The 25,249-nt window shown below is 42.3% G+C and overlaps 3 protein-coding genes across 3 annotated transcripts; 2 read left to right on the forward strand and 1 right to left on the reverse strand.

The window, feature by feature from the left end:
• Positions 1–1,647: 1,647 nt before the first annotated feature.
• On the reverse strand, positions 1,648–2,233 carry LOC135478141 (uncharacterized). The gene is made up of 2 exons (XM_064758413.1): positions 2,069–2,233; positions 1,648–1,866 (listed from the first exon to the last, which is right to left on the reverse strand). Exons 1-2 carry the CDS (start codon positions 2,231–2,233, stop codon positions 1,648–1,650), a joined length of 384 nt encoding a protein of 127 aa, XP_064614483.1.
• A 4,247-nt stretch (positions 2,234–6,480) lies between these two features.
• On the forward strand, positions 6,481–12,237 carry LOC135478142 (diacetyl reductase [(S)-acetoin forming]-like). The gene is made up of 3 exons (XM_064758414.1): positions 6,481–6,709; positions 11,139–11,736; positions 12,144–12,237. The coding sequence occupies exons 1-3, from the start codon at positions 6,481–6,483 to the stop codon at positions 12,235–12,237; spliced, it is 921 nt and encodes a 306-aa protein (XP_064614484.1).
• Positions 12,238–15,266: 3,029 nt separating this feature from the next.
• On the forward strand, positions 15,267–25,229 carry LOC135478143 (D-beta-hydroxybutyrate dehydrogenase-like). Its single transcript, XM_064758415.1, has 2 exons — positions 15,267–15,495; positions 25,021–25,229. The coding sequence occupies exons 1-2, from the start codon at positions 15,267–15,269 to the stop codon at positions 25,227–25,229; spliced, it is 438 nt and encodes a 145-aa protein (XP_064614485.1).
• Positions 25,230–25,249: the final 20 nt, after the last annotated feature.

Below are 25,249 nucleotides of genomic sequence, written 5' to 3' on the forward strand. Positions count from 1 at the left end.
TGAGGTCACCGCTGTTTAGAGCATAATTAATTTAAACTTAGGCTGTTATAGTACACCCGTATGTCTACCAGAAATAGGGGACCTAAACGCCACTGCATTTTATGAAGGTACAACTAATATGACCCAGTTATGAAGCAGCGCTCCAATAGAACTTAAGGAGCACAAAAAGCAAACCATCGAGAATGAATGGTGTGAAAGATTGTTAGTCAGGTTCCATTTAAGAAGTCGCCAAGGTTCATTGCCGGCCCTCCAAGTCGTAAAATAGACAGACCAAACTTTACTCAGACGACGTCAACCATTTCCAGCAAGCTAAGCGGCCGTCCATCATTTTTCTCTTTCACACTTCGAACCACCTTGAGGAGCGGCAGAGGTCAAGGTCACTCATGTTCAATGCTATAGACTACGTCCCGATCTTTTAATCAGTTAATCAGTCAATGGTGATTTTACGTTGATACTTTTCTCAAATTCTTTCAGTGACATTTAGAAGATGAGTTGGATAACATAACAAATGCAAGATCACAACTTCTGTTTTATTCAGTGAGCAATGCATAGGTGCTAAATACCGTTATCAATTTATTTATTTATTTATTTATTTATTTGATTGGTGTTTTACGCCGTACTCAAGAATATTTCACTTATACGACGGCGGCCAGCATTATGGTGGGAGGAAACCGGGCACAGCCCGGGGGAAACCCACGACCATCCGCAGGTTGCTGGCAAACCTCCCCACGTACGGCCGGAGAGGAAGCCAGCAAGAGCTGGACTTGAACTTACAGCGACCGCATTGGGAAGAGACTCCTGGGTCATTACGCTGCGCTAGCGCGCTAACCAACCGAGCCACGGAGGCCCCTACCGTTATCAAGCATTTCTGCATAAATCAATATACTTGATAACGGCATTAGTACCTATATCCAAACATCGATCACTGAACAAATACAGTCCTGGAAAAAAGTTTGGAATATTGGTGAATTTCACACCATCTCCACGAAGAGTGTGGTTCGTTGCGTTCAGGTCAATAATCTGTCGATTGGTTTCACTTGGACTAGTCTCTATGATGCATTATCAATAGTTTCCTCAAACCAAAACATTTCTAAATGTTATAGGAGACGAGTTTTTCACGATATTCTGAAAGCGCCCCAAACAAGTGCAGAAATTCAGTGAAACCCATGTATTTTATTACGAGCTGTAACTTTTATTCGATTGGAAATATGTCTACAATACTTGGTAAGTTAAATATGCAAAACACTAACAATACAGAAAATTAATTTAGTACTTGGTGTGCCCACCCCTCGCATTGTACAATGCGCGCACACGTCTTGGCATACTGGCAACTAAGGAAGTCAAAGTTTCTTCCGGTATATCTCTCCAGCAAGTGAGCACAGCACGAGTTAGTTCAGCCACGTTCGTTGGCGCTTCATCCAGGTTATTCAACCCACGGGAAACTTCCGCCCACAAGTTCTCAATTGGGTTCATATCCGGTGAAATGGCTGGCCCCTGCATGTGCTCAACACCCTCCTGTTCCAGAAAATTCCGTATCAGTTCGGTCCGGTGCGGCGTGGCGTTGTCGTCCTGATACACAAAGTTTGCCCTGAATTGTTGCCGAGCAAATGGGAGCATTATCGTTTCCAGAATCCGTTGATATTGGTGCTAGTTCATGTGTCCATCCAAGACGTGCAGGTCGCATTTACCAGTGCTATGAAAAGCACCCCAGACGGTGACCCCACCGCCCCCGCCTTGGACTCTGGGCATGATGCAATCTTCGTTCAGAGCCTCGTGAGCCTGACGACGCACCATCACACGGCCATCTTCCCGGTAGACGACAAAACGAGACTCATCACTGAATATCACGTGTCGCCAGTGTCCCACCTGCCAGTTCAGGTGTTCCCGCGCCCAGGATAAGCGTGCCTGGCGGTGTCGACGCTGTCCTCTTAGGCCTCCTTACCAAATACCCAGCAGTCAACAGTCTGGATCGCACTAAGCGGCTTGACACAGGAGTATTGGTAAATCTCATCCAGTCAGCGCGTGTCTGGTTGGAACTCTTCGTACGGCCATTGCGGCAAAGTCTCACCAGATACCGGTCCTCTCTCTCGGTGGTCTTTCGTGGCCGACCAGACCTCGGTCTAGGCGTCGGCACACCCGTCTGTCGGTGTCGCTTAAAGATTTTGGAGACGGCTCCCTGAGTGACACCAAGAGCTGCTGCAATGTCCTTCTGTTTTGCTCCAGCCAGGCTCATACCAACGATACGGTTGCAGACTGCAGCACTCAGTTGACGTCTCATGATCACAGCAGTATTGTTGGAAACACTCTGGAGCACTGGCATGCCTTAACCGAGCTTTTATAAGAGTTACAAGGTTAAATTATAATCATGTCTGCGTACATGACTTTTTCACTGAGAAATGGATGGTCATGCTTTGTCCCAACTGTAATTTTGCTCAGGTGACACAAGCAATAATGGTTTGTATGAGCTGAAAGGGGACATAATCCACTACATTTTCCACCCAAACAAGAATGTGTGCATTCAATGTAAGGCGCACAAAAGTATGTTTCTGGTAAATGCTATCATGAGTGAAAACAATATTCCAAACTTTTTTCCAGGACTGTATAAGTTCAGACCCATGTATTTGTTATGAGCTTTCCTTGGTTGTCGAATAAATACCACACGAAGAATATAGCGACCGGTATGCAATTTACACGCTGTAACAGTCGAAAATTTAATTTGGATTGTTTTCAACAGGCATTGCTCTCTAAGTCTAAGATTTTCGTTCACACCATATGGGGCTAAATTGCTAAGTTGGATTGTCGGATTTGTCTGTTTAGCTTCCGCACGTCGCACAGGAAACGTATCAACTTCGTAGACTAGGGTTTCTTCTGGATTAATTTCCCTTCAACTCGGATACACTTCCTGGTATACCTGTTCATGGGAACCGGGTGAATCCTGATTCGTGGGGTTCCTCAGAATGAGGTTTATTACATTACAGGCATCAAGCGTAACTGAGAAACTACTAAGAAACCATAAGTAGGATTTCGCCGGTAAACATAATTTAACCTGTTTTTAAGCGGAGCAGAGAACTTAAAATATGAATACACGTAGTGTTATATTTTAAAAATTGAGTATTTATTTTGCTTGGCTTTTGTAAACAGCATTTAATATTTCGTCGGTTTAGCGTTAGCAGGAGCGATATTATTTGGTATAGTAAAATATTCTACTGTAATTCCTAAATGCTGATTAAAAATATTGGTAATTAAGCCCTTATGTTGATTTAAAATAGAAACAAATCGATACACTGATTGTAAAAACAGTTAAAAACAATATTCTGATTAGGAAAACAGCATTATGGCGGCAGGAAACCGGGTAGAGACCGGGAGAAACCCACAACCATGCGTAGGTTGTTGGCAAATCTTCACACACGGCCGGAGAGGCAGCCGGCATGAGTTGGGAATATCGAATGGTGTTACCCCAATGCTTGTGGAATTATTTGCAATACTACAAGAGATAAAAATTTTCCAATTTTGATAGAACAATTTAAAAACCTATTAAAAAGGTTACCGATGTCAACGCATCAGTGGGGTTCGAATTTTTCTTGACCAATTTTACATCCCAATTTGACAGATGCAAGTCAAAGAAAATTGCGGGTGGCTAAATTTTTAAACTTTCATACGCAGAGTATTTTGTGTGGGCCTCAGTGGGAATGACAAAGGATATATTGTTGCAAAGGTACAATCCAAACCGCCAGTACACGTACCTGATTACTCGTTCTGCCATGACTCTCTGCAGTAGATCGACGCTGACTCCTTGTACCCGTTCTCGACACAATTAGCGTAGTATTTAAGGCTAGCATAGAGATAAAGCGGCACTGATTTTCTGCTCATAGCACAAAACAAAAAGGCAGAAAGAGTACGTTGTTGCAAGGTTGATTGTTCCCAGGGTAAACCGCAGAGAATTATTTCATGTCGTCTTACACGATGCCCCCTTGTTAAGGGGATGAGACACTTTCAAACAGTTTTGAATTCCTTTGTTACCAGTTGTATGAAATCTACGCGTCACAGCGGATTCGTAATCGCGTTGTCAGAGTGAACTTGACCACGTTTAGTGTGGTTAGCGGAAAAGTAGATCAGTTTAATAGCCGTTCAAATATTTTTATATGTCAACCGAAGACTAATTTGCATAAAAATCAAAAATCGAAAAACTGCAAATTTTGGAAAAGGCCATACCGAAAAAGTCTGCACTGTTTTGAAGTCAGTAGATTCATCAGTTTAGAAGAAGTATCATTTTAAAAGCTGTTCATTAAAATCTAATATGGCCATCATGTCACGCGACCGAATTCGCACAAAAATTACGAGGCGCAGTCCTACCCTAAAACACGTCCCATTAATTTCTTACCGTCCATGTCCGGCAAATATTAAGAGCTGTATAATACAGCATAAGAGGATTGTGCAAAAACAAAGCTAAAAGTTCGAAACACATGCACAAATCTGTCTTGCCCGGCAAGCAGAAAAGCTTGGAGAGGAGGTGGGAGCTCACAACATTTCATTAGAGAGAGAACATTCACAGTGCATTATATGTTTGTAAGAAGGTTTGCAAGTTCTGTGATTTTTAACACACGCAGTTCAACGATTTTCATGATACATGCGTCACATATTTAGCCCTGGCCCCGATTACATGAAGCTCTTAACTAAGTAAGGCCTTAACTACCATGGCGATGTATGTTGTAGAGATATGAAGTGCACTTAGCTACGAGCTACTTAACACTAAGTAGGCTTCATGAAAACTGACATCAGAGGCCGATTTATATAATTTATCTATTATTTACTTAAATAAAACAAGTACACTTTATTTACTTATTTGATTGGTTTTTACACCGTATTCAGAAGGCATTGAATTTGATTTTGACGCCAAATACTGTACCACAATAAATTACCATTTTGAAGAAAGAAATGTTGTGAGAATGGCTGTGCCTATACCGCACATTTTTAGATTCTTTGACGACAAAGAAATCCTTAGAGTGCATGTAATGTGCCTCCTTGTCGCAGGACGGATTTCCAACTCCCTTTTATCTAGTGCTGCTTCACTGAGACGCCTAACCGAAGGCAAGTAAGGTGCCCCGCCCGAATCATTATACCGATACGGATCAACCAGTCGTTGCACTATCCCTCCATGCTGAACGTCAGGCGAGGAAGTCACAACTTCCTCTTTTAAGATTCCGATTTTGAGGTATGATGAAATATGTTAATTTGCTTTGTATGCGTATATGTCCATATAACTGCTTCATCTCAAAGAACCTGGCACGGTATATAAGACAGAGATTCGGCCCGAGAGAGGTACGATAAGAAAGTGCAAATTTCAAAATGCCAGCACAATTTTGTAAATTTCCAAATCAGAAGTGTAAAACATCGTGGAACCATCGACAAAAAGTTACATGGCCATAAAGGAGATGGTTGCTTGGTGATAACAAACCAAAAATCAAAAATGGCAATTTTTCTTTTACACGAGGCAGTGTGTGTTTTAATTTACACTACGAAGATCGACGTTAACCAGAAAAATATTTGTACTGAAAATTTCGTGTATATATTTCCAGGTGTTGACAGAGTTTCGTTTTGGTTGACGTTTATTTTCAAAAGGAAAACATAAACTTTATAATCAGTTTTGTCATATTTTGACAAACTTAAAATACGTTTTTTTGCCATGGTCCAAGAGGCATCTTCGTAGTATAGTGAACTAACGAAGTGAACGTAGAAAGCAGGTTGTACCCCTACGAAGAGTTCGAATGTTTTTTTTTTTTTTGTTTGTTTTTTTTGTTTTTTTTTTTTGTCTTTTTATCACTTAAAATGGAAAATTGTTAAGGTATGGCATAGGTAGCATGTGGCAACTATAGCCAAACCATATGAATCTTGCCTAGGAGAGCACGTGGTCGTCTTGACTGACATTGATAGCCATGTTATGCGTATAGTGGAATTATAAGGCCGAAAGTTACATTTGTTATATCTGCGTGTATTTTAACTAAATGGTGCGTAACTGCATAATCAAGAATTTTTCTTCAGCCAGCGGGTCATTATCATTTAGATTATTATATACCCATTTCCAAGGCATCCTGAGGATCGACCAACCAAGAGATAGACAGGCACTGCAACTTATTATACACAGCTGCTTAAATACTTGTCTCAGCTACAGATATAGATAGCAAACTGTGGTATAAATGTATTAATAAAACAGGTGCGCGCGCAGGCCACATAATGAGGTCACGCTCGCACGACATGGGAGTCACCTTCCACAATAAGGCTGACCCACATCAACTGACCAAGTCAAACGATCTTAACCTATTCGTCCGCCCACTGCATAAACCTCCTTGTCACATCCAGGCGGGTGTGTCTCTCAATCGTATCACAACACAGATTTAACTCGTTCTTACGCGTCTATAGAGGCACAGACAAGGCCTTTGCTGTCACCAAGTGCGGACATCAGTATAACGTCGTTCAGTAAGAATGGATGGTCAACATGAGCCATCAGATCCCCCCACCAACGGGCTGACTGACCACGGAGCGATTCTCCTTACCGGCGGCACCACTGGAATCGGGCTGGGCACAGCCCAGGAGCTCGTGCTACTCGGTTTTCGCAAGTTCATCTTAGGGTATGCTACACATGACGAACACGCCAATGTGGCCAAAAGTAACCTGGAACAGAACAAAGGGGTTAAGGTGGTTCTGGTCAAAGGTGAGTGAGCATATACGGCTATTCGCTATCTGTATGTAGATGTAGGCCTGGTCAAATTTCGATCCTTATGATAGGCCTACTTGTGGCTGTTTAATTCGTCTGTTCTCTCTCGTACAGAGGGAGTAAGACTTGAAGACACGGTAACTGGACTACTTAGTACAAGGCTGCATTGGCTGCCCTATCATGGCGACCACATTTTCTCATTCGGGAGCCGGCTCTGCCCGGTTTCCTCCCACCATAATGGTGTCGGCCGCCGTATAAATGAAATATTTTTGAGTATGGCGTAAAACACCAATCACATCAAATCAAATCAAATCAAATCTCATTCGGGAGAGGTAATTAACAAGCACTATAGACACGGATAAAATAAGTAAGGTATAATTCACCACACTTTCTCATACAGAAGGTGTAATTCACCACACTTTCTCATACACAAGAGGTACGTCAGTAACCGCACATATATGACTAGCTTGCCAGCACGGCGAAATGACCCAAGAGTGTCTCACTAATGCGGTCGATATGAGCTCAAGTCCAGCACATGCTGGCTTCCTCTCCGGCCATACGTGGGAAGTAATCTGCGGATGGTCGTGGGTTTCCGACGGGCTGAGCACCATCGTATCAATAAAATATTCTTAAGAACGGCGTAGAAACACCAACCAATATAAATTTTAAAAAATCATACATGAGAGATAACTAACCACATTTTCTCCTCTAGGAAGGGTAATTATTAAGCGCTAGACACTGATAAAAATGAACAATCTTTGAACTGGCCGTCCCATCAACCACACTTTTCCATACATGACAAGGGGTAATTGCCATACATTCTCTTACAGGAATGGTAATTAACCACACATCTTCCTGCAGGATAAGTAAATCAACCACACATTGTCTACGACAATTGTATGATTACCAGCATTTCCTCATACCGGAGGAGTAATTGACCATCCCCTCCGAACATACGTGGGAAGTCATCCGCGGATGGTCGTGGGTTTCCTCCGAACTGGGCACCGTCGTATAAATTAAATATTCTTGAGTACGGCGTAAAACACCAATCAAAATAAATTTAAAAAGTCATACGCGAGAGGTAAAACCACATTTTCTCATGCAGGAGGGATAATTAGTACGCGCTAGACCTAATATAAAGTAAACGCCATTTTAGTCTGAACCAAATTTAATACCCGGTTTAAATTCTAATACACTTTTGAACAACTGGGTCCATAAGTTTAAATCAATTTTCTGGAACGGGTCGAAGTGAGTAATTTGTATCGGACTATATATGACTGTCCCACCGACCTCACTTCTCATCTACAGGGTGTGTCATTAACTGTTGCTAGTAGTTCAGTTTCCTACCCTACCAATATTATCTTGTTTCTACTTTAATTAGAACTTGGAGAGGTCACCTGTAGAAAAGGTTTTATAACACAGTGAAGTTTATAGTTTTAATACTGTATATAGATATATGTGTACTGGATTGGTAAAGGGGATGTTACTCTTAACGAGCTATCTACGGCAATACACGGAAATATATATGGGGTCGAAAGGAGGCGCCTACCATCCACATATACTAGTATATAACAATTAACATAATAATTAAATGTCACGCTTGAGAAACTGATACAGGAAACAATTGAAGTGTTTTAACTATTCTTATTTTAAGAACGTATTATCCGATAAACTAAATTTTCACATATACGTGTTTTTTGTGTTTTTTTTTTTTGTTGTTTGTTTTTTGTTTTGTCAGTTTTTCTGGGTAGAGGAAACCGGAGTGCATAAAACACAGACCTTTAACAAGTTACTTACAAACTTTCCCGCATATGACTTAAACCTATAGATGAGTCGGCATGTCAGGAGTCAGGGACGAGACAGGATGGGGGCTCACACAAACTAACGCAGCTGAAATGCGAGATTTTTCGGTACATACCGGCCATCTCGGACAGCCAGGTCTGTCGGCCCAACGGCGCCGTCAGCAGCTGGCGTGAAATCATGCACTTTCTCTTGAACATATCAAAAAGTCAACCGAGCATGACCACCTTTTTAGCTAATGTTGCTGGATGTGTTTCCATGACATTTTATCACCATGGTAGTTCCTAACCTCCAGGAAGGTGAATGACAAGACTGGGCCAGAAGTTTCCATTTCTATCCAATAAAATTCTGATATTTTTAACGAGGTGCAAAATAGCCATGCAAAACTATAAATGTTGTTACGGTATTGAAAACGGCAACAGAAAACAGACTCAGTGACTCAATATTACAATGTAAACAATGCTTTATATATAAAATGAGACGTACAGTTTTACAGACAGTTCAACAACAACAACAACAACATACACATCAGTATTACCGGTCTTTACAAGTTTCCAGTTCACCTTTGCATCCCAAGGAATGTATTCCAGGAAATCCAACGTAAAGACCATGGGATAAACACACAATTCACACAAGTCACAAATTGTCCTAGACAGGTACTTCGCCAGGTTAGCGAACACGAACACAGTACACAGGTTACACAGAACTGGAACAGTCAAGCCTTTGAATGACGTCACACCCGCAGAGCACAACACGGGGTAAATACAGGCATGGAGGTATAATCCACTTCAGATCAGTCACAGCTCCCGCAGAAGCTCACAAACGAGCCGTTCAGAGACGTAGAGTAATGTCACCTTGTGGCAGAACGAACGTCCTTTGCAAAACTGAAAACTTCAGTTTAGAGTCCTTGACGACCTTGTCGGTCAGGTGAGGTCAGCGTGTTAAACAAATTACACAGTCCACACTGTATAATCATAATAAAGATCCGAACACCAATAAACGTGACTTCAGCAGAAATTCACATAAACCAGACATCAGTACTACTGTGGTACACAAAACGGTGCCGGCATAAAAAAACTGTCCTCCCAAACGAAACTGGCATCACCAGCTCATATAAATATAATGGACTCGATACGAGAGCGTCGGACGCTCTCCTGGCTCCCAGTGGATGCGGCAAAAATACCTCCACTCTGCACAGAAAACACGGCTTATATACGGTCCAGGTGGATTCAACTATTCTTAGACACAGAATTAACAGCCAATGAACATCCAGTTAAATAAACAGAGCACTGAACAAGGTGCTTTCGGCCAGGTTCGCGCTGTACATATATAACAGGGCCTGTTATGCTTATAACATATAACACAAAGGTCCGCAGACTAACAGTACATGAAAGCATTAAATAGTCATACATAACAATGTATCAACAACCTATAAAGTCAATGTCAACTCCTCAATTCGGGGCAAATTTTGCACCCAAGTGCGCACGTGTGATCAAAGGAGATGTCAAAGAAAATTTCAGGTGAACTTCTATTGCATATTCGCTGGAAAACACTTAAGATTCACTAATATGGTAGGGTAAAGCTCACGTTGAACACTGAGTTCGCTGTGCCAGTGAATATCGCATAGGTAAGCTCAACAGTTACATGCCAGATATACCAGAAGTTTTCCCCATTTGGGAATCTCCCCGCCATTTTCCCCAAATCCAAATGCGAAACCACAATGCAGTGCGTCCGACGGCTATGTCCACAGCTGTCAATAATAATTGCATTTTGTATTCGAGTAATTATACCCAAGAACAATCCCACCGACAGTCTCGAATGTTAGACTTATCTATTTTCACTGGTTTTGTATTCGAGTTACTACCGCTAAGAAAGATTACACTGACAATCTCGTATTGTTGCCTGATCTGTACTGGCCATCAATACTGATTTACATGCTTCAAAGAACTGATCTTAACCTCCATGGGAAAAAAAATTCGACACCTAAACTTTTAATACCCTGTCTGGGGCCTCCGTGGCTCAGTCGCTTAGCGCGCTAGCGCAGCGTAATGACCCAGAAGCCTCTCACCAATGCGGTCGCTGTGAGTTCAAGTCCAGCTCACGCTGGCTTTCTCTCCGGCCGTACGTGGGAAGGTCTTACAGCAACCTGCGGATGGTCGTGGGTTTCCCCCGGGCTGTGCCCGGTTTCCTCCCACCATAATGCTGGCCGCTGTCGTATAAGTGAAATATTCTTGAGTACGGCGTAAAACACCAATCAAATAAATAAATAAATACCCTGTCTCTCCACGGCTGCACTATAATACGCATGGAAGGCAAGATGCCCCGCTACTCTAAATAACAGTTCTGCGATCTCCTGCCATTGGAAGAAAAGCTAGGAAACGCCAAAATGCGAGCTTGTCCGCTTGAGCTCACAAAGAGTGTACAACTATCAGTGACAGCCTTGAAGAAATATCCTTTTTCGGGATTATGACATGTTGCATCTCGTTTCTCGCTGCAACTCGTGCCTTTTGCACTCGAATTAATGTTACCACTAGTCTAGCAAGTCCGAAGTACGGCGTTGCACAACCAAGCCAAATCAAATCCAAGACACGGTCTAACACTACTGATACATCTTAATGTGAAACAGTTCACTTGAAAATTAGCAGATATTTTTTGCTTTTCTCCGGCGATGTTTCCGAAAAGAGAACGGTGGAGGAGATTTTCAAGGTCGTCCACGAGGACTTCGGTGGCTCCTTGTACGCTATTCTCCACACAGCTGGCGTTATGCCACCCATAAATGATGAAGAACCAGAGAAAACGTTTGACGCCTTCACAGAACTGTACCCGAAGGCCTTTTGGCGGCTGGTGGAGCGAGGAGTGCCTTATATGGAGAAGTCACCACACGGGGGTCGGATCGTAGTACTTTCCAACCCTGGGGTCAACCTAATGTCCTCACCTAGACCCGGATACCTAATGGCTGGTTGCGGAAAGGCGGCGCTTGAGTACGTGACCCGGCACTACGCACTCGTATTGGCCCCCAAACGTATCACGTGCAATGTGGTGATCCCGGGTATTACAAAGACTAAGGGGTGGAAGGAGATAGACCCCACGGAACTTGCCGAAAGACGGTGTCCCATGAAGGAAGTCATCCAACCGGAGGATGTCGGAGCAGCACTGGCATTTCTCGTCTCCCCAAAAGCGCGTTTTATCACCGGTGCGTTTCTACCAGTGGATGGGGGACTTATGTTTGTGTGATTCGGTGTGAAGGCGATGCCTATGCGACATTTGTGGGGGAGAAAAGCCTCTACGGACTGGCTTAAAGGCGGTGTCCCATGATGGAGGATGTCCGGCGGATGTCAGGGCAGCATATGCATCAAATAATACACCAATCAAATCAATAAATAAATTAGTTAAACACCCAGATTAAGAACATATTGTTATACCCCTCTCGGGCAACAATCCCATATTTTGGAGAATTTCCTGACAGCAGAAGTATCAAACCAATCAGTTAAGGTTTATTTGTGTTAGCTCTTTGTCAGTTCGGTGATAAAAACTCCGATATTTTCACTCAGGTATATAATGCTTACAGGGATACGAATCGACGCTTATTGGGTGACAGTTGAGATAGGGTTTCATGGGTTGATTTTTGCAGCATTGGTTACGAGTTGCGGAGTGGGGTACCTCTTATCGAGCTACGCGGTTCCGAGAGTTACGGAGAAAAACAGTCCCAAAGTGTGTCGAATTGACGGTGAATAGTGAGTGAGTGGGTGAGTGCTTGGGGTTTAACCTCATACTCAACAATTTTTCAGTCCAACGAAGGAATCCTTAGAGTGAATGTAATTAAATCGATTTCCACCGCTCTTTTATCTAGTGCTGTTTCACTGAGACGCTTTACCGAAAGCAGGTGAGCAGCCCCGCCCGAGCTTTTATACTGATACTGGTAAACCAGTGGTTGCACTATCCCCTTCATGCTGAACTGCCAAGCGAAGAAGTTACAATTTCCTCTTTTAAGGTCTTAGGTGTGACTCGTCTCTCCAGCAATCTGCGGATGGCCGTGGGTTCCCCCTGGGCTCGGCCCGGTTTCCTCCCACCATAATGCTGGCCGCCGTCGTATAAGTGAAATATTCTAGACTACGGTGTAAAATACCAATCAAATAAATAAATAGGTGTGAATCGACTCAGAATTGACCCTGGATCTACCGAAACGGGCGTTCACAGTCACACTGAATCTTCCCTATAAAATAAATTGATGTCATCCGCATGTTCCTACAAATTAACTAAACTGTTGGCCTCATCAAAAATAGTCTGCCAATGACAAACTGACAGAACCATTTTTGAGGGTCTACAATACTGCGGCCATCATCTAAATAACTCACTGTTATGACATAGGCTCGGGAAATGCGATTCGTTTTCACTAGCAGACGTGCCTGAATGCCATGCACCCTAACAGGTTAGTAACACAGGGACCACACGGTTGAGGTTGGTCGATACTAGGGAAGGCTTAATGTGCGTGTGAACAGCGGTAAATGTTCCTCGCCATCAATCCGACACATTCGGGACTGTTTCTCTCCGTAACTCTCCCAACAGCGTTCGATATCAACTGAAGTTATTTTGTGGAACTTGTACATATTTGACAGGTTAAATCTCAGCTCTGCTACGGATGATTTAATGTGCGTGTAAGCAGCGGTAAATGTTCCTTGCCATCAATCCGATACATCTGGGACAGTTTCTCTCCGTAACTCTCCCAACTGAAGACATCTTTTGGAACTTGTACATGTTTGACACAAATCTTAGCTCTGCTAGGGAAGATTTAATGTGCGTGTGAACAGCGGTAAATGTTCCTTGCTATCAACCCCACATGTATTTGTGGCTGTTTGGCTCCATAACTCTCACAACAGCGATGCTCGATAAGAGCTAACCCACTCCGCAACTACCTTGGTTACGCTTGAATAAAAGACACGGCCAGTATAATTCCCAGGAAACAGGTCGAGAGACCAAAATATCTGCGCAATGTTAAAGGTGGAGAAAACAAAAAGTTCAGATGAAAGAGTCGAAAAATTAGTGGTAAATGTGATTTTTTTTTCGGGGGGGGGGGATTTTTACTGCTTAATGAATATATTTGCACTAGAACTTGGTCTTTTCAGCTAAGGAATGTGTTCAACCTGGATTTTGATAATATTCATAGACGACAAATTTACATTCAAATTTATTAGACATGCATCACATCCTTATTTAGACCACTGTCATCCAAAAAGAATATACACCAAATTGTGGTCCTAAATACCCACCATACCAAATATTTTTAAATGTCCTATTCTCCTAAAACAAAAAATCTAAAAAAAAAAATAAAATATTAAACGCCAAAAGATTTCGCCCTGTTTTCATCTGGTTTTGGCATCAGTTTTATGTTTTCTTCTCCGAGATTGATGCTTAGTAATAACAAACCAAAAATCGAAATCAAAAATGGCAATTTTTCCTTCAGACGAGGCAGTGAGTTTTTAATTTACAGTATGAAGATCGACGTAAACCAAAAAAATATTTCTAAAGAAACTGTCATGTATATATTTCCAGATGCTGACAAAGTTTCATTTTGGTTAATGTTTATTTTCAAAAGTAAAACATAAACGTTATAATGTGATCAGTTTTGGCATATTTTGACAAACTTAAAATGCGTACTTTTGCCATGGTCCAAGAGGCATGTAGTACAGTGAACTAACGAAGTGAACGTAGAAAGCAGGTAGTACCCCCACGAAGAGTTCGAATGTTCCTTTTTTTTTTTCTTTTTTTTTTTGTCTTTGGAAATATACTTTTGCTTGAGTAAAGATATAGGCCACCTTCCATTAAATAAATCTTATGAATTAGAATAGAAATTGTTAAGGTATGGCATAAGTAGCATGTGGCAACTATGGCGAATCCATATGAATCTTCCTTAGGAGAGCACGTGGTCGCCCATCATTGACACTGTCATCCACGTTATGCGTATAGTGGAATTATTAGGCCGAAAGTTACATTTGTTATATCTGCGTGTATTTCAACTCACTGGTGCATGACTACGTGCTCAAGAATTTTTCAGGCGGTGATTTTTCCACCCTGTTTTTGATTTGATGACCTATACATTGCTTCAGTGCATGTTTGGAGCTTTAAAAATCGTGTACTTCTTTTCCTACCAGTGTGTCAGCAGCAGTCACTTACAGTTATAGTCAGTTTCGCTTCTTAAGGTGTATAGTATCATGAGAAGGGGCCGATTGCCCGCCTTACCATATCAGGTCCTTTCAGCACCAAAATTTTGTCAAATAATTTAGTTTCTAAATAACCTAAAACTACTTCCTATCAGCCAGCAGACCATTATCATTTAGATTACTATATAGCCATTTCCAAATCATCCTGACGATCGACCAGCCAAGAGATAGACAGACAGAGCGACTTAATATATAGAGCTGCTTAATTACTTGTCACAACTACAGATATTGATAGCAAATTGTGGTATGTATGTATTAATGCAACAGGTGCGCGCGCAGGCCACATCACGAGGTGACGCTGACACGACACAAGGGTCTCGCTCTACAGTACAGCTGAACCATATCAGCTCACCAAGTCAAACGATCTTAACCTATTCGTCCGCCCACTGCATAAACCTCCTTGTCACATCCAGGTGGATGTGTCTCTCAATTCTATCACAACACAGATTTAACTCGTTCTTACGCGTCTGAAGAGGCACAAACAAGGCCTTTGCTGTCACCAAGTACTGACATCAGTATAACGTCGTTCAGTGAGAATGGATGGTCAACATGAGCCATCAGATTCCCCCACCAACGGGTTGACTGACCACGGAGCGATTCTCCTTACCGGCGGCACCACTGGAATCGGGCTGGGCACAGCCCAGGAGCTCGTGCTACTCGGTTTTCGCAAGTTCATCTTAGGGTATGCTACACATGACGAACACGCCAATGTGGCCAAAAGTAACCTGGAACAGAACAAAGGGGTTAAGGTGGTTCTGGTCAAAGGTGAGTGAGCATATACGGCTATTCGCTGTCTGTATGTAGATGTAGGCCTGGTCAAATTTTCGATCCTAATGATAGGCCTATGGTGGCTGTTTAATTCGGCCATCCTCTCTTGTACAGAGGGAGTAAGACTTGAAGACACGGTAACTGGACTACTTAGTGTGAAGTTGCACTGGCTGCCCTATCATGGCGACCACATTTTCTCATTCGGGAGCCGGCTCTGCCCGGTTTCCTCCCACCATAATGGTGTCGGCCGTCGTATAAGTGAAATATTTTTGAGTATGGCGTAAAACACCAATCACATCAAATCAAATCAAATCTCATTCGGGAGAGGTAATTAACAAGCACTATAGACACGGATAAGAGAAGTACGGTGTAATTCACCACACTTTCTCATACAGAAGGAGTAATTCACCACACTTTCTCATACACGAGAGGTACGTCAGTAACCGCACATATATGATTAGCTTGCCAGCGCGGCGAAATGACCCAAGAGCGTCTCACTAATGCGGTCGATATGAGCTCAAGTCCAGCTCATGCTGGCTTCCTCTCCGACCATACGTGGGAAGTAATCTGCGGATGGTCGTGGGTTTCCGACGGGCTGAGCACCATCGTATCAATAAAAAATATTCTTAAGAACGGCGTAGAAACACCAACCAATATAAATTTTATAAAATCATACATGAGAGATAACTAACCACATTTTCTCCTCTAGGAAGGGTAATTATTAAGCGCTAGACACTTATAAAAATGAACAATCTTTGAACTGGCCATCCCATCAACCACACTTTTCCATACATGACAAGGGGTAATTGCCATACATTCTCTTACAGGAATGGTAATTAACCACACATCTTGGTGCAGGATAAGTAAATCAACCACACATTGTCTACGGCAATTGTATGATTACCAGCATTTCCTCATACCGGAGGAGTAATTGACCATCCTCTCCGACCATACGTGGGAAGTCATCTGCGGATGGTCGTGGGTTTCCTCCGAACTGGGCACCGTCATATAAATTAAATAGTCTTGAGTACGGCGTAAAATACCAATCAAAATAAATTTAAAAAGTCATACACGAGAGGTAAAACCACAGTTTCTCATGCAGGAGGGGTAATTACTAAGCGCTAGACCTAATATAAAGTAAACGCCATTTTAGTATGAACCAAATTTAATACCCGGTTTAAATTCTAATATACTTTTGAACAACTGAGCCCAGTAGTTCAAATCAATTTTCTGGAACTGGTCGAAGTGAGTAATTTGTGTCGGACTATATATGTCTGTCCCACCAACCTCACTTCTCATCTATAGGGTGTGTCATTAACAGTTGCTAGTAGTTCAGTTTCCTACCTTACCAATATTATCTTGTTTCTACTTTAATTAGAACTTGGAGAGGTCACCTGTAGAAAAGGTTTTATAACACAGTGAAGTTTATAGTTTTAATACTGTATATAGACATATCTGTATTGGATTGGTACGGGGGATGTTACTCGTAAACAACTCTCGACGGCAATACACGGAAATATATATGGTGTCGAAAGGAGGCGCCTACCGTCCACATTTACTAGTATATAATATTAAATGTCACGCTTGAGAAACTGATACAGGAAACGATTGAAGTGATTTAACTATTCTTATTTTAAGAACGTATTATCCGATAAACTAAATTTTCACATATACGTGTTGTTGTTTTTTTTTTTGTTGTTGTTTTTTATTTGTTTTGTTGTTTTGTTTTTGTTTTGTTGTTTTTTGTTGTTTTTTTTTTTGTTAGTTTTTCTGGGTAGAGGATACCGGAGTGCATAAAACACAGACCTTTAACAAGTTACTTACAAACTTTCCCGCATATGACTTAGGCCTATAGATGATTCGGCATGCCAGGAGTCAAGGACGAGACAGGATGGGGGCTCACAAACTAACGCAGCTGAAATGCGAGATTTTTCGGTACACACTGGCCATCTCGGACAGCCGGGTCTGTCGACCCAACGGCGCCGTCAGCAGCTGGCGTGGAATCAAGCAGAACGCGAGAACGCCCAATTGTCTTGTCTCAACCAGCGTGGACTCGCTAAAGAGCTGAATCGGCTCATTGGCCTTTGTTCAAGTTAAGTGGTCTTTAACGAATGTTAGACTCTGTTAGACATACGACCACGCATGCGTCGTCGACCACGCAGTGTCACCAAGCCACAACAATACTGAGAGTGGAGTGATCTACATGTACTCTTCCTAGTCAGAAAACACTGTGAAAAGGACTCCATTAAGGTTACATGGGCGCATCGATTTTCCTTACTATTTATCAAGCAAACTTTAACGTCAGAAATATATATACCCTAACTTTTGCATTTTACCATGCCATACCGCCCCATGCAGCTTCCACCTTTCTCTTCAACATATCAAAAAGTCAACCGAGCATGACCACCTTTTTTAGCTAATGTTGCTGGATGTGTTTCCATGACATTTTATCACCATGGTAGTTCCTAACCTCCAGGAAGGTCAGTGACAAGACTGGGCCAGAAGTTTCCATTTCTATCCAATAAAATTCTGATATTTTTAACGAGGTGCAAAATAGCCATGCAAAAATATAAATGTATCAACAACCTATAAAGTCAATGTGGCAGAATTATCTCCACCCCTCGGGGGGGGGGGGGGGATTGAGATTAATTTGTAATGGCGTTTTCCCATCCAAGTTGAATGATGCACGCCAATAACGGAACGCTGAATAAATTATTTTCCCACGAGAACTAAGCCTTTACACAGCTGTCGTAAAGAACACCGATGGTATAAGGATACACGCGTGGACAGTAAAGAAGGGGAATGTTAACACATTGAGTCCACAGAAAATGCTAGGCTTTGACCCCAGACAAATTACGCATACTCAAACAACGATAGATAACATTTCAAGACATGCTTGGGTACACCGTTAAGTACACATTTTAGGTGTTAGAATGTGTAGCAGCGAGTGAGAAAATTGGCAACAGTCTGAAAAACTTTGTTGTGATTTCTCACCGGTTTTAAAACCTTGTATTCTGTCGGGTTCCTAACACCCACACGAGTTAATTCTGCGTAAAATACGCGCCTGGAGTCAATATGACGTCTACAACCAAAAAGAACATGTGCAACAGTATCTTCTACAAAACATTCCTCATAATGACCCGTGTCATGCAGATTGATTTTATGCAAATAGCTGTTTGTTTTAATGTGACCAGACAAGAGTCTAAATACGAGTATTTCGTCACAGCGACAGTTGAGAGAGAGATTGTAGCTTACAGAGATTTAAGGGTTGTGAGAGTAAAAGAATCTTCCTGTAACAGAGTTATCCCATTCATTTTGCCATACTGGTATAAATTTCGGTTTGCCATAACTAATAGCCTCTTGTACAGACAACGGGATGGTGTGGGATATAATGGGTAGATCAAGGGCCTTTTGGCCAGTTTGTCGGCCAACTCATTTCCGTCAACACCAGTGTGGGCCAGCACCCATTCAAACGCCACAGATACACCTTGATAGCCCAATATAGTACAGATATACAATATTTCATACACAAGCGCTGCCGACTTATTCCAAATAAAGTTGCCAAGTGCCTGTAAAGAACTCAAGGAGTCTGTGAAAATAACAGCCCTAATCGGTCTTAACTCGAGTAGATAGTTAAGAGCACTCAAGATTGCGGTAAGCTCTGCCGTGAACACGGAAACATAACCTGACAAGCGGAAAGATTTTTCCTACCTCATTTCTGGAATACACACTGATGCGCCCACTTTGTTAGTGTCGGGGCATTTGGAAGCGTCGGTAAATGCTTGTAAGTACTCGTTCCAGTTTGATTTAATATGGTCCTTGACACATAACAACGATACATTAATGTTATCCGTCTTTTTGACTTTAGAATGTAGTTCCACAGAGACAAATGGGTTCGATATTTTCCAGGGAGGGAAATGAGGAACACAACCAGGCTGAATAGATATATCCCTGGCCTGAAAGAAGTCAGAAATTTCGTTCGACCGTAAATTAAATGGCAAGGCTTTCTTACTGTCTTAATATGAGGGTTTAAGTACAGACGTTGCCGAATTATTAATGGCAGACTTTAGCCTGAAAGTAAACTTTAGGACACGCAACCGACGAGGTAAGTGTAACGGCCACTCATTACAGAAGACTTGCAATACGCTGAGAGGAGTGGAGCGTAAGCCTTCGGTACAAATACGTAGTGCGACCCACTGGATAGAGTCAAGTTTAGCTTTGAGGCTGGCACACGTTGAATCATAGGCTTCGCAGCCGTAGTCAAGCCTAGACCTAATTGAGGACCGGTAGAGTAGCAAAAGGCATTGCCTGTCGGCTCCCCAGGTTCGCCCGGAAACACATCTCATCAGGTTAAGAACTTTCTTGCATCTACTACATCTATCTATGTGATTTGGCGCCTATCAAATATCACGCCAAGATACGGGAAAGACGAGGATATTCTCACGGGAGAATTATTAAGAGAAACAGATGCCTGCTTGATAGCTTTTCGTGTAAAGATGACAGCCTCGGTTTTAACTGATGAAAACTTAAAGCCCCATGTTAAGCTCCATTTCATGATGTCATCCAAGCCCTGTTGAATGTACTTGGTGCAGAGTTTAAGACTCCTGGAACCATACCATACAGCTTTGTCGTCCGCAAATAATGTGCATGTCAGGTTTGGTGACAGTGCGTCCGGAAGGTCATTTATTGCAATATTAAAAAGAGTATTAGATAAAACACTACCCTGGGGCACCCCATTCTCGACACGTACTGGTCGAAGAGTAATCTCGACCGATTCTTACTTTAATAAAACGGCCCGAAAGGAAGTTTTTCATCCACTAGTTCCCATGCTTCTCATTTTCATAAGGACACCAGTTTGCCACACTTATTACACAGGGCGTTTCTAATAGAAGATTCTAAAGTGATGATATGGTCGGTTGTAGAGCATTTGTTTCTAAAACCGCTTTGAACTGGACTGAAAATATTGTGTTTGTTTAAAAACCACACCAAACGAGCATTAATCATCCTTTCCATGACTTCACACAAAGTGGCAGTAAGCGCGATGGGCCTGTACGATGAAGGGGCAGTTAGGTCCTTGCCGGGTTTAGGCACCGGTATGACGATAGCACTTTTCCACTTAAAGGGGAGTTTCATTTGGGTCCATACCGTATTGTATAACATTAATAACACCGTAAGGCCCTGTTCAGGCAAGTTACACAACATAAAGTAAGTTACCAAATCCTCTCCAGGTGACGAGTCAGTGGACACTGAAAGAACTTGCTTTAACTCTGTTAAAGAAAAATCATCATTGATGGGCATTTCATCAAATGCAATATTTTCAAAAGAATGGGCTTTCTCGATTTCTTCCTTATGAGAGATAAATTCAGGGCAATAATTCCTGGAGCTGGAGACATAGGAAAAGCTGTCAGCTAAAATGTTACATTTATCTGAATTGGTGACATATTCAGAATCGTTATGAACAATGGTGGGAATAGCTTTAGATTTCCCCTTGCCATTAATGGACTTAATCTAACCCCAAACGTTTTTGATTGGTGTATTCGCGGATAAATTACTACAAAATTGCCGCCAGTGATCTTTCTGAGCTCGTTTGATTGTTCGTTGAGCTACAGCCTTCGCCCTCTTGTACAATATAATATCATCGTAATGTCGTGTACGACGTGCTCGATTCTTGAGACGTTTACCTTCCCTAATGGCAGCGGAGCATTCGGTATTCCACCACGAAACTGGCATTTTATATTTCATATCACCAGAAGATTTAGGTATCGTCTTGGTGGCGGCAGCGTTAATGGCGTCCACAATGTTGTCAGAAAATACATCCACATTGTCATCGAAAATCTCACAATTAAAGGATTTCCTACATTCCTTTTGGTAAAGCCCCAAGTTTGCTCTTTTAATGCTCCATCTTTGAGAGTGACCCACTGAGTTTACTTAAGGATTGAAATCCCAGGATACATGGACGGATAGGTGATCACTCCCACACGGTGAGACATTATCCACGGGCCAATCAAAAGACAGGCTTAGGTCAGGGGAACACAGAGTAAAATCAAGATGCGAGAAATTACCGGAGTGGGGATCAACTCGGGGGCCTGAACCATCATTGAGAATACATACACCATATTGATCAATAAATTCTTCAAGCACCCGCCCATTTTGCTTAACAGTTGCACTGCCCCACAACGGACTGTACGCATTAAAATCCCCGCATAAAATGTAGGAGTTATTCAGAGATGACATAAGGGAGTTAAAGTCGGAACGATCCAGACGGTTCGACGGGTTGTAAACGTTTACAACACTAACGGATGGACCGTTAGTTCTAGCTATATTGAAACACTGGGTTTCTATGCTGGTAAACGAAGGCAATCTAACCTCGGAAAAGCAAAGTCCATGTTTTAAGAACATAGCCAAGCCGCCGCCACCTCTAGTTTCCCTATCTAATCTGTTAATAAAATATCCAGGATATGTATAATCAAGATGCTGCTTTAAAAAGGTTTTATTGTAAGCAGACAAACATGCGGTTCAGGATTTACATTAGAGAGATAGAACTTAAACTCCTGGCCGTGGGTACCGTTACCCCGAATATTCTGATGAAGCAAATTAAACGCCATTATTGCCGAAAAAAGCGAAGCAGTGAAGCAATAAAGGTTAGAATACATAAACATTACGAAACCTCAGCAGAAACCAGACTAGAGAGTACGGACTTGAGACAGGTAAAGTTGACATGTTCAGGCCCGAGCCGTGACTGAGCAATATGGAAGACTTCAGCTATAAACTGATCAGCCTCTCTAAGCTCAAAAGCTTTGAGCATTACTTCAGTGAACACGGCTATGATTTTAGTTGCCGTAGACAAAGACAAATCTTCGGTTTGATTAGATGAATCCGACATGGTTTGGGTACATGCAGATTTCATTACGGGCTTAACTCGCTTAAATTGTGACGTGGGTTTCACAGAATGAACGTCTGGTCGAGGTTGTGTACTGTTATACGTAGGTTGTGTACTGTTATCCTTAGGTGGTGTACAATTACACATAGATGGTGAATATTCAGAGCCTTCACGTAAAGCCCTCTCTGCAGGATTTTCAGTATAAGGTCGACTGTTCTCTTCACGAACATTCTTAAGAGCTTCGGCGAACGAAACTTTCTGCGTTACCTTAATATAATGGGACTTACTAACCTGCTTGCGATATGGACAGCCCAGGTAGGTAGATGAATGGCCGACGGAGCCGCAGTTAATGCACTTAGGTCTATCCACATTTCTACACTGCTCAAACTCATGTTCTCCTGCACAACGAGGACAACGCTGCTTTCCCCTGCATGAAGACGATATATAACCGTAGCCCTGGCACTTGTAGCAGCGTAATACCGGAGAAACGTACGGTTTGACTTCAAACATTTCATAACCTAAACAAATTTCAGTAGGAATGTCCTCGAGATCGAAATGCAACAGCATGCATTTTGTTTTCATTTTCTCTCTCCCCTTATATAGCCTTTCCACTTTATAACATTTGTTTTTCTTCAAAGCAGCCAATACATCTTCTTCTTTAAGCTCATCTCCTACCCCATAAATAACACCCCGTGCTTGGTTAGCATATAACTGTTGTCTACATTGCACATCACGTCCCATAATAGAGGTTAATGCCAAAGCCTTTTTAACTTGGGCTGGTTCCGTACATATAATTAATAGCTCTTTAGAACCCTGCCTTTTCACCTGTTTGATGTTACCCATAGCTTGCTGTCTAGCTTGTCCAAATTTTATGTTGTTCCACGCTGTAATGGGCAGGCCACCCATAGAGCATATAACCACACTGTGATTGCCTGAATTTGACCTGGTGTTTACTTGTCTAGGTTTCTTCCCCTCAGAGGAAGCCCGATCCAAGGATAAATCGCGCACGCGTTCATTACTGGAACGGACCTCCGAGAATTCCATGGAATCCTCACCCCCTTTGGTGGCGTCCATGGTCAGTTATTCTAAATATAATATCTAAGGTGTATAGGACAGGTGTGTTATTACGCAAGACTATTAAAGCACAAGTGGGTGTTGCCCGGGAGCCGCTCCGGGCCGGGACAAGACAAAAGGCGCTCGGGTTAGTAATGCAGAGTAGACAGTGCACGTACAGGATTTGTACTGCATACGATCCTACCCCTATACCAAAGGTATAGGAACTATAACCCTACACTAAGCAATATCTACCACTATTTAAATCACAGCAAAATTTACAACTGCGGAATATTCTCCACACTACACTATATTTACAACGTAGTCACCAACAGTGTCCACACATGGCAAGTATATACAAAATAAATTTTTAAAAAAATTTGGGCGTGCGCAAATGTACAAATATATATTACAGTCATAGAGGTATACACAAACAGTATATTATATACACTTATATATCAAGCAATCTCAGTGGCAGAGTAAAACAAGTGGGTATAGCTACCAAACAACACAGTGGGTGTAGGCCGATGCCATCCCAGAGTTTTCTTCTCAGCTCCACATGTACGTCCGCCGACCTGTTCAGTTCTCGCCTGAGAGCCACCTAACCGTCTCATTTCCACTCCTTTATTCGGGGGTAAATTTTACACCCAAGTACGCACGTGTGATCAAAGGAGATATCGAAGAAAATTTTAGGTGAAATTTTATTGCATGTTGGCTGGAAAACACTTATGATTCACTAATATGGTGGGGTAAAGCTCACATTAAACCTACCAATGTGACACAAACACTGAGTTCGCTGTGCCAGTGAATATCGTAAGCTCAACAGTTACATGCCAGCTATACTAGAAGTTTTCCCCATTTGGGAATCTCCCCGCCATTTTGCCAAAATCCAAATACGAAACCACAATGCAGTGCGTGCAACGGCTTTGTCCACAAGTGTCAATAATAATTGCATTTTGTATTCGAGTAATTACAGTGAAGAACATCCCACCGACAGTCTCGCGTGTTAGACTTATCTATTTACACTGGCCTTTGTATTCGAGTTATCACCGCCAAGCAATAACCGACAATCTCGTATTGTTGCCTGATCTGTACTGGCCATCAGTAGTGATTTACATAAATCAAACAACTGATCCTCCATCGGAAAAAAAATTTTCGACGCCTAAATTTTTAATACCCTGCCTCTCCACAGCTGCACAATAATACGCATGGAAGGCAAGATACCCCGCTACTCTAAACAACAGTTCTGCGATCTCCTGCCATTGGAAGAAAAGCTAGGAAACGCCAAAATGCGAGCTTGTCCGAGTGAGCTCGGAAGGAATGTACAACTATAACTGACAGCCTTGAAGAAATATCCTTCTTCGGGATTACCATATGTTGCATCTCGATTCTCATTGCAACTCGTGCCTTTTGCACTCAAATTACTGCTACCACTAGCCTAGCAAGTGAAATATTCCTAAGCACGGCGTTCACCAACCAAATCAATTCAAATCCAAGAAACAGTCTAAGAATATTGATGCATCTAAATGCAAAACTGTGCAATTGAAAATTTGCATATACACATTTGAAGCAGACATTTTGCTTTTCAGGCGATGTGTCCGAAAAGAGAACGGTGGAGGAGATTTTCAAGGTCGTCGACGAGGACTTCGGTGGCTCCTTATATGCTATTCTCCACACAGCCGGGGGTATGCTACCCATAAATGATGAAGAACCAGAGAAAACGTTTGACGCCTTCACAGAACTGTACCCGAAGGCCTTTTGGCGGCTGGTGGAGCGAGGAGTGCCTTATATGGAGTAGTCACCACACGGGGGTCGGAT

This window comes from Liolophura sinensis, chromosome 11, assembly GCF_032854445.1.
Source record: "Liolophura sinensis isolate JHLJ2023 chromosome 11, CUHK_Ljap_v2, whole genome shotgun sequence".
Lineage (NCBI taxonomy): Eukaryota > Metazoa > Mollusca > Polyplacophora > Chitonida > Chitonidae > Liolophura > Liolophura sinensis.